General features: G+C 35.5%; 2 protein-coding genes across 8 annotated transcripts; one reads left to right on the top strand and one right to left on the bottom strand.

Annotated features, from left to right (window-relative positions):
- Positions 1-231: 231 nt before the first annotated feature.
- LOC112280508 (arabinosyltransferase RRA2) lies at positions 232-3633 on the top strand. The gene is made up of 4 exons (XM_024516062.3): positions 232-909; positions 1607-1939; positions 2163-2328; positions 2440-3633. The coding sequence occupies exons 1-4, from the start codon at positions 724-726 to the stop codon at positions 3039-3041; spliced, it is 1287 nt and encodes a 428-aa protein (XP_024371830.1). The 5' UTR covers positions 232-723; the 3' UTR covers positions 3042-3633.
- A 2061-nt stretch (positions 3634-5694) lies between these two features.
- Positions 5695-8031, bottom strand: LOC112279469 (uncharacterized). Of its 7 annotated transcripts, none has more exons than XM_024513936.3 (5): positions 7883-8031; positions 7382-7686; positions 6994-7092; positions 6656-6807; positions 5695-6377 (listed from the first exon to the last, which is right to left on the bottom strand). In XM_024513936.3, exons 2-5 carry the CDS (start codon positions 7632-7634, stop codon positions 6180-6182), a joined length of 702 nt encoding a protein of 233 aa, XP_024369704.1. In that variant the 5' UTR covers positions 7635-7686; positions 7883-8031; the 3' UTR covers positions 5695-6179. The 7 variants fall into 7 exon arrangements, with proteins under 7 accessions (XP_024369704.1, XP_024369702.1, XP_090105236.1 ...); XM_024513934.3 differs by having other exon boundaries at positions 7868-8017; XM_090249110.1 differs by having other exon boundaries at positions 6994-7086; positions 7382-7500; positions 7868-8016.
- Between the last annotated feature and the right edge of the window lie 2539 nt (positions 8032-10570).

Genomic DNA, 10570 nt, shown 5'->3' with positions numbered 1-10570 from the left:
TGGATGGAGATGACTCGGATGAATAGGGGATGGAAGAGCTATGGATGATGACGGTTGATGAATGAAGGCGAGACGAGTCCCATGGATGAAGAGATGCAACGGGAAGGGTGAAGGGGATGCGGGGAACGGGTCCCGGGCGAGGGGAGTGGCGGGGCCGGGTGGGGCGGGGAACGGCAATGGCAGAGGCAGCAGTGGTCCTTCGGAGGAATGAAGATGGGATCTGAGATCTTGATGACGGCCGCTCACGCCGCGCTCACACCTCTGGCCTGGACAGATCCGATCAACGCGAATCGCTCTTCAGGCCTTTCACGCATCGCCAGTTCCTGTTCCAATCACCTGCAAAACGCTCCTCCTCGTGCAGCTTTTCCTCGGGCGGTGACGTAGTTCCAACCGGTAACCGCTGCTTTTCGGGGTGATTTTGAACTACGCGCAAGCAGGGAGAAGAGGGAATAACTTGAAAGGAGCAGTGGGGGCAGAATTGAGAACGAGGTAAAGCGAGAGGACGATTTCGTGGTTGCAGGGAAGAAGCGGAGGATTACCGGCCATTTGGGGGTGAGTGTTCTCGAGAGATCGGAGGCACTGTAGTTGGGTTGGGGATTGCGGAGGAGAATCGTGACCTGAGTGGTGTGGGTTAGGTAAAGCCCTTGTCGGGCTGGAGGTAGTTGGTCATTGTTGTTGACAGGAAGGGAGGAGAAGGAGGAGGAGGAGAAGACGAAGAAGTAGATGGGGAAGAAGGAGATGCTTGGGGAACGAGGACCGACTAGGTATTACCGAATTGCGTATGCTGTTATAATTGGGATGATTATGGGCTTGTTCTGGGCCTATCTTCGACCTAATGGTTTGATGGGGTCTTCAGTGTCATCGACCCGAGGCTTCGAACGCATGCCAGTCGGTGGCTCTGTTAAGAAGGTGGGAAATTCTCACTCGCACGTCAAAAGCTTGTTTGCACTCAATCCTCATATGAATGTAAAAGAAAGAGAGAAAAATAAAAAAAATTCTGCTTGTTTACTAATAGTGATGCTTTCTTGTCGATTATAACTGTGGCTGCTATGAGCTACGTAATTGGTGATCGTTAATTCGATCCTTGGACTGTGGTATGATCGCCGCGTGAACTCGTATAGCCTACATTATTTTAAACTTTAAGAATCAAACAGATGTTGCATGGAAAGCATTAGTGGGTTGCTACTGTTCTTCACAATGAGCTGCGAATATGATTCCATAGTCGGTTTTGACAGGGGGATTGACAGATTGTCACCCATTCAGCTTCTGTAGAGTACCATTTTGGTTGTTTTTAAGTGGTTCTCGTCAGAACAACAGTGAGCCAGGGAAGAAAGTGATTCGTGAATGTTTTGGTTACGTTTCTTCGAACGGTTATGCTCATCATGGTATGCTGTAATGATTTGATGATTGGCCTCTATACGTTTGATTAGAAGGCTGACTTCATGTCCCTGCAAAGTTTTGTCGCATGAGCTCTTCTAGTGGATCCATGACATCCTGAACAGGTATGATGCGTTTGATGGAGATTGAGGCTGGTGTAGTGGTACCATATGATTCTAGGATACTTGATCTTATCTGTATTGGTGAACTTGTCTTAACTGTCATGTAGCTGGACGGAGCCATTTTAAATTTAGAAGCAAAAGTGGCAATGCTCGAAAGAGAGCTCGGGCGACTGGAGAAGGAAAATGCGAAACTAATTAAAATAAAAATAAGGAACGATGTGCTACAGCAAGAGAGAAATGCTGCAATGAAGCAGCTGGAGGCATTATCACCCTCGGGCAAAGTAGGACCTGTTGGTACTGTGAAAAGTGTGCGGACGCAGCAGAAGGTGCAACCGGATGAATCTGTTAATCCCAACCTCGCTGCGCTCCTGAAGAAGATTGCTATCAATGAAGAGTTGATTGTGAGCATCTCCAACAACAATGTCCGAGATATGCTCCAGGTAGTGGTCGGTTAAATCTTTTCGTGACTTTCGCTGCTTCTTAACCTTGCTGCTTTGCACATTTGATGAAAATCAGCTCACAGTCTGCCATGATTTGGCACGTTCGAAGAAGCTGTTGCTGTCTTGATCATGTCTCCGTCACGTGGCTATTGTGTGCATCAGAATACACAAGGTTACGTGATTATCATTTCCTGATTCTTTCTCGTCGCCTAACCTTCTACAGATATGGTTTGAGAGTATCCAACGGGTGGGTGTGACGAATTACTTGGTGGTTGCACTAGACGATGAGATTGCCTCATTTTGTAACGAGCACAATGTGCCTGTCTACAGACGCGACGCAACGATTTCAAAGTCACAGGCTGGAACTGGCTCTAATCATGCTATCTCAGGTCTGCACCTCAATACGTGTATCTCCAGCAGTTTGCGCAATTTAGGTTTGTGCATTCTTATGTTGTCTTTTACCTTTTGATGAGGCTAATCCTAGTTGCCACCGATTTCAGGTTTGAAGTTTCACCTTCTCCGGGAGTTTCTGGTGCTTGGCTACAGTGTGCTGCTCTCTGACGTTGACATTGTTTTCCTCCAAAACCCCTTCAATCATTTGCACAGGGATTGTGATGTGGAGAGTATGTCAGATGGTTTCAATAATATAACAGCCTACGGCTATGATGATGTGTCGGAAGACCCTACTATGGGCTGGTCACGGTTTGCACATACCATGCGGATTTGGGTGTTCAATTCAGGGCTCTTTTATATCCGACCCACGGTTCCCTCAATCGAGTTGCTGGACCGAGTTACTGCAAGATTAAGTAAAGAGAAGGCCTGGGATCAAGCAGTATTCAACGAAGAGTTATTTAACCCTTCACATCCTGGTTATGAGGGGCTTCATGCATCTCGACGAGTCCTTGACTTTTACCTATTTATGAACAGCAAGGTACTGTTCAAACATCTGCGGAAGGAGGCGAATTTCGCTGAGTACAAACCTGTCACTATCCATGTGAATTATCACCCTGACAAATTGGAACGTATGCGTGCCATTGTGGATCACTACGTGAAGGGAAATACAAACGCCTTGCGGCACTTTCCCGATGGTTCTGAACGATGATGAACTTGACTCAGTGTCACCCACCCCACAGGTACTTTTCTGATGTTTCACAGAAGCGGCACAGCAGATTACTAACCAGTTCTAGCTCATGCTCGCTACATTTGGTCAAGCTCTGGAACTGTGAAAACGAAGTAAATCAGTCCGTTTATCTGCGCTTGTTGAAAATCAGTTTGTATCAGTTATCCTCAGTAGGCTGATGGTTATCCCATATCAGGCTTTACTTCTCTAATCTTGTCAAGCAGGTAGAGTCTTGTGGGAAGACGTCATTATGGACCTAGTGTCATCACTAAAGAGATGTCACACTCTTCACGTTTCTTGCTGGTGTAGGCAGGATTTGCAAACAAGCCTGACAATCCTACTGACTCTTAACCTGAATTGTCCTTCCTCTTGCCTTCTGAAAATTCTAACGGATTGAATAGTAACTGCTCCTTGAAAAGAAACATGTTGGTATCCTTATGGTCTGTCTATTATGTACACTGTAATCGAGAGTTAGATGATTTTGTAAGCTCTGTTTGAGTTTGTTGAGGTGTGAATTGTCTCGAATGAGTAGAATAAAATATTATGATTCAATGCAATTCAAGGTTTTTTCTCATGTCTTAAGCCTGTATTTACTTGTTTATTTATTTAATGTATGTGTGCATATTAAAAATGAGAGAATCATTGAAGCTTACGTATGTTGCACTTCGTCCTTCTTTCTATTCAAGTTATTTGATGTATAAGTAGTGCTTGTTGTCTTGTTAATTGAGTGTTGGGAATGTGGAAGATTGAATGTGAAAGATTAAAAAAAATTTGCTCCTAAATTCTAATGTTCACATTATTTTTATGATTCATTATATTACTTTTATTTTGCACAACTACATTTCTTTATTAATCTTGTGTGCATTACCAATAACAGTTATTGTTTTAGACAATAGAAAAAATATAAACAATATTTTGCATAAAATCATATATTTTAAAAATTAGCCTTAAAGCCATTCGACAATATTGTTCATGTTACAATCAAAATCCATAAAACCATTTTTACATAATTTTATTTATACAAATATTTTAGCAAAACATTGTTGGACTAAAATTTTAAAATTTTAATTTATCCTGGAATAGTAAAAGCTAAATTTCACTAATTTCTTTGTTATTAATACCTCAACTTACTGTAGTTCATTTTATTAGAACGAGTGTATCAAATTCTTTTGTAGTGTTGAGAATCTTAAATTCTATCTATTTAATTTAATATTTATTATTTTTATTTAATAAAAAATTATTCATAATTCAATGAGTTTATATAATGTTGTTTATCACAAAATATTTTAGTACTTGCAATATTAACCTGTTTAATTTTAAAATTAAGTTAATTAAATCAAATTGATTAATTGGATTAGCAGCAAAATCATTACTTAAATTTTAATTAACAAAATTGTTGCAATTCCATGTAATATTTAAGTAATAAATACTAAGTAACTTAGTTGTATAGATTTATATTGTATAAAATATCTTTAAGTTTCAATTACAAAACTAAAGTTCTATTTTGCATTTCTTTTTTGTTTATTAAGAATCTTAGATATAATATTCTTACATTAAAATGAATAATATTTAATATTAGATCTTTTATAGAAAATATAAAAGTTAAATTTTATTTATATATATTCATATGCTAGTTGGAAGAATGAAAAGATAATTGTTTGTTTTAATTTTAAAAATATTGTAAATCTTGTAATTTAAGACAAATTTATTTATAATAAAAAAATAATAAAATGAGATATTTTGTGTAAATGTAGAAAAAATGTTAAAATTTTATTAAATTTAACTAATATTAATATAATATTGAATCAAATCTTCATAAAAAAAATAAAGAATATATCAAATTGCATTGCTTTTAAAGTAAGATAGGAATTTTGAGATACATAAATATATACTTTAGCAAAATTGAGAAATTTATATAGAATATTAAAAAATATAGAAAGGAAAAAAAAATATTTGTGATTATTTAGATCTAGTTTGTTATTACATTTTTAGATCATCTTTATTATTCTTTATGATATTACAACAAATAGATATTCTAAATTAAAAATCATAAGTTGTATTTATTGAAGAAAAGAAGTCTAAAAGTTATAAACACATAGCATTAGCAAGGTTTGTATTCTAAGAGAAGTGTGGAGAAAGATATCTCTTACTTCCAACACCTTTTACTTATAGGTGGAGTTTACATCCCAAGTACATAGACTTCATCCAGAGTCACGTTCATCCTTTCAATCTAGATCTAGATTCATCTTAATCTAGCCGCCACCTTAAAACCCTAGCTGCCGCCATAGTAACTTCTTTTAATCCTTTCGTGCCTTTTGACCATTAACAACTTACTATGATTAATCTTCTTGTGGTGGTAACTAAGTAAGAACTTGCTGATCTTCAACAATATTTAATGACATTTAATTCTTTTATTGGCTAGTTTTCAAAAATAAGTTTATTTTTATTCAAATAAAACATTTCTCTAATCTTTTTAAGTTTTAAGATATGACAATAATCCTAAAAAATATTAGTAGAGAATTTATGGATTAATTTCTTCTTAGAACCAATATATAAAAAATTATCATGGTAAAATCTCTAAGGCATTTAACTGTCTTGGATCACTACAGATAGCTTAAAATACATTGAAAAAAAGTTTGAGTAAAATTTTCTTATAATTTATTTTTACTAAAATATAAATCAATTTATCCAAAATTGATGCAATAAGACACTTTTTTCTATGGCAAGTTTCTGCATGGAACGGTCCCAATTTGTTTCTACTCAAGAGCGTGCTAAAAGGTCCTACTTTAAAGGGCTTCTATTACAAAGTTTTCTCAAGTTCTGTACTACTTTGTGTGCTTTACATGAGTGGTTTCCCTATGCTCTTCATGCTTCATGGTAACCTCCTCAAGGCTTTTACTCACCCTAAACCTCCAAACAGACTAAAACCCTTGACAATTCTAATCAATGTTTGCTTGCCTGAGTGGATGGTGATCCTTCTACTGATGATGAACTTCCAACCCATCAGTTGGGTCACGACGTGCAAGCAAATAAAAATGCACCCATTACAGTGCACAATACTTTCAACGCTGAAGAGTTTTTTGTATGTTTCAGAGGAAACTGGAACACTCACACAGGAAACTACACATCAATGATATCAAGCTGCCAGTGTTGGTGCGACCCACCAGCAGTTTCAGCACACATTTGACATGACTGGGTTTTACGTCCTTTGCAACCCTTGCAGATTACAGCTTTGGATTGTCGCTCTCCCTCTCCTTCAACTTTGATGCCGTGGAGTTCCCCTCTCTGAAGCCAACCTGCACTCCAACGTTCCCTATCCTACAAATCCAGACAATTGGTTGAAAAGGAGTCGATATCTCGAACCTCAACAGAGAATTATGGAACTTTGCAAAATGGCCAAACCAGATATTGAAGTGAAATTGAAACAAACACTCTGTTGTTGAAGTTATGGCGTGAAAGGACTCAATAATTATCCTTGTGCTCTTGCCCTAAAATGGATTTGTCTTTTGAAGTAAAGTCGAATGATAAACAAAACAGGAAGTCAAGAGGCCCTATGATTCAAAAGCAACTTTTGAGTAATTTGTGGAGATAGCAACCCTCAGGATTTTCGCATTGATCCAAAGTCGTGTTGTATCATCACATGCTGAGACCATTTCCAGAAACCATTCCTTTCCTGGCCCTCTGCGCTTTGAATATACAAAGAAGTGATGCCGTCCAAGCGTCCTCTCCATCGCAGTCCAGTTAGATCCTTCCCAGATTTAAAATCACATGATTTAAACCTCGTGCCCACCAACTTAAAATCATGAATTGACACACATCTTCAAAGCCATCTGCAATATTCAAGTTCGAGACTGGTGTCCAGAAAGTCGTTCACACCATAAGATAATTGTCTACACTTTGTGCAATCCGCAATTGTGAAAAAGGAGGGACTCACCAACAATTCTAGCTATTGACACCGGATTCCTCCTATGAAAACCCCCTCGTGCAAGACTGCCCTGCCCATCACATATCTCACATTTCACCTCCCCTGAGCCTGAAATCAGTCAACATAGAGTCCATCTCATGATAAATCTTTCACGTAAACATTACAGAGGAACAGTGAGCACTAGAAAGCATTGAAACAAGAGGAAAATCATCTGCAAACTGTCTAATTCAAGAATGGAAAAATAAAAATAGCCCACATGTTTCACAGGTATTTCAATGTAAGAAGGTGGACAACATTGGTCAAGAAAACCTCTAACCTAAACAGAATCTCCCTAGGATCAGTCCAGTATTATGAGAAGTCTGCTCGATACGAACACATATTTCTACCACACACATACCTTTGCAAAACCGGCAAGGAACAACAGAGTAGATATTCGACAGGGGCTTCACAAAGGGGTTATCTTCTTCTTCCCCAATGCGAAGCTCTGATGCACTACTTTCCGACCGCCCAGATGCCCTACAATGCGAAACAACGCACCTTGAGGCACACAATTTCGAATGCATCTCACTCAAGTTGTAGCTCCTGACTTCAAATTCCCCGGTTAGCACATACTTGAAGCTCAGCTTGCCGCATGCCGTCAGTAACGCCATCTTCGACAAACTTTCGCAGAGTTAAAGAAGCATGGCCACTAAGCGACCAAATCTATGAGAAGGATTTACAAAAAAGCAAAATTAACTGACTGAGGAATCTGCCAATCATGAAGCACATTCATAAAAGAATGCGAAACCCACATGGACACTGTAACTAAGTTACTGCACACAACATCTTCAACAGCAAACTTGTCACATTATCTTGCAAAATAGCGATGGAAGTCATCAAGAACCTGTCAACCACACACATGCTATGGCTCACGAGGTCCACCACCCCACTCCGCTCCAGTCAAGAAAATCACCATGTTTCAGCACCAATTCACTGACTACTTGTAAACACAAAAAATTAGGGTCCACCATTTGGCTAGTTGGAATTGATTTGTAATACCGGATTCCCTGTGTTGTTTCTGGAAATATTGTTCACTGAAAACAAACTCGTGGTAAGTTTACATGTGAGGGGAAAGTATACATTAGAAAGAAAGAGAATAACATGCAAGCAAATCATGCACACTTCAGAATAAAATATTCTTCTAACCTCTTTAACATTTGATCTAGTGTATTTTATGTTATTACTCTGAGTTAATGAGAAGCATCACTTTTGTCTTTTTAAATACAAATGTATCTTGGTTGTGCACGTTATGGATTTGCCACAGTGAACACTAGAATTTGATGAGAGTTGCATGTTAGAGAAGAGCTCTTGAATCAAATTTGAAGAACATAGTATAAAAAATTACATATATATATATATATATTTATATATAGTTTATTTACATAGCAGAACCTTGTAATTTATACATTTTAACTAATATTTCTTGTTTATTTGATTATATTTATCAGAATTAGGTTATTTTTAGGTTCTAAACTTATAACAACTTTTTGGACATTTAATAAAAAAAGAGGTAAAATTTTATAATTTGAATGTGGAATTTTTGGCAACAATATGAATTTTCAATACATCTTCTTCCTAGTAAAATCACACAAAACCAAAATCCAAATTATAATTTGATAAAATAAACTAGAATCATGTACATACATGCATAAATTGTTCTAAAGAACTCACTTATCTAAAATTGTGAAGCATCATATTTTACTTTAAGATCTTTTAATATAGTATTTACTTGAATTTTTATTTTTTATTTTTTTATTATTCTTTTATTCAAAGTAAATTATCTTTAACTCATTTCTAATCAAAAGTTGAAATTATTACAAACATCTAATAATTATATTTTAACAATGTCTTAAGAATATTCTATTAATTTAAAAAGAATATAGAAGTTTTTTAGAATATTCTAATAAAAGATTTTAGAAAGTTATCAAAATATTCTAATAGAATATTCTAAAAAATTTCTAAAAGGATCATAAAATATTTTAATAAATTCTAGAAAGTTCTAAAAAAATTAAAGAAGTTGTTCAAGAAGGATTGCTTTGTCTCTAAGCAACATGAAAACTTCTTAAAAAGCTTCTTAATACCTAGTATATATTAGAGTTGAGGCCAAGGAGATCCTTAGTCTTAACAAAAGGTCTCTTGGAATTCTAGCTTGCCTTTCTTAGTATTGATCTTATACTTATTTCATTTAATCAAGTTTATATTAGTTTTTTTTTTGTTGAAATTCATCTATTCAACTTCTTCTTTGGTCTTTTGAGTAGTATATCTATGTTAATTTTTTGAGATTGTGCTCTTATCAATACTGGAGCTTGATCCTTATTGATAGCGAGTATATTATTTCTTTTCTTGAAGGCATCTAAGTACTTTAGATGTTATAGAGTATCTTCCTCTAAATTATTATTGTTTAGAAACTTTAATTTTTTCTTTCAATTTGCCTAGAGGAGAAGATGTTAATATGATTGAGGTTCTTGAGTCTAAGTTAGATGTTATTATGACCATGTTGAATGCTTTATTTTATAGAATTGCTAAAATTGAGGAATTTTGTATAAGATTTCATTATGATACAAGACTTGCACTAGTTCAACATGTAATACAACCACTTTCTAAAGCTACTACATTGAAGTAGGCAATGGCACTTATACCTTAATAAAAAAATTGACCTATTCAACAACATAAAGTTCCTTGAATTAGTCTTTTAGAAAAATTTGATGGGATATGTTCTAAGTTTTGAGGATTTATTAACCAAATTTGATTGATAAATTTTCTACAACTTGAGCACTATCCAATAAATTAGTTGTCAATTGATTTAGTTTGAACATTACTCATAAGACAAGCCTTATCTTTTTTTGATCGTTTATTTAAGAAGAGATGAAATATAACTAGGCTATCTCTAAGATTTAAGATCCTTTGAATCCATAGCAATATAAATCTTATCACAATATAGGACAACATAGATTAGAACAAAATTAAACAAAACTAAATAGAATGGAACATGAAAGGCAAAAAAAAGCAAAAGAAAAAAAAAAAAAAAATTAAACAAAAAAAAATGCAAAACCAATCTTTAGCAAGAGAAAGAAACCAAAGCCATATCTAATCCAGTATCTAAATGGTCTTGGCTAATCTTATTTATACTTTGTGAAACCACCTTAGAACTTTCTATTTTTTTTCTAATTATAGGTCTTATTTAGAAAATAATCATAAGTCCTTTTTAGAATATTCTATGGTGGATCCCACATAAACCACCAACTTAGCTCCAATTCTAAAAACCTCTAAAAACTTCTCAAACATAGCTCCAACTACCTATCTCTATGTATCAATAATACAAATATCTTATCTATATCTCGTTACAATTCATCTCCTTTTATTAATACAAAATATTTTCATTATACTCTCAATACTATCTCCAAATTATTTCTTGATAATAAGTCAGGTTCTGTATAAGTTTCCACATTGCATTGTGAATGGAATAACCTTAACAAAGGACTTTGTACTAAAGTTGTAGATATCCATTATTGCAATAAAGGTAGCAATACTCCAAAATGTTGTCTAC

This window comes from Physcomitrium patens, chromosome 3, assembly GCF_059467195.1.
Source record: "Physcomitrium patens ecotype Gransden chromosome 3, ASM5946719v1, whole genome shotgun sequence".
NCBI lineage: Eukaryota > Viridiplantae > Streptophyta > Bryopsida > Funariales > Funariaceae > Physcomitrium > Physcomitrium patens.
This window is presented reverse-complemented; position numbering and strand designations above follow the sequence as displayed.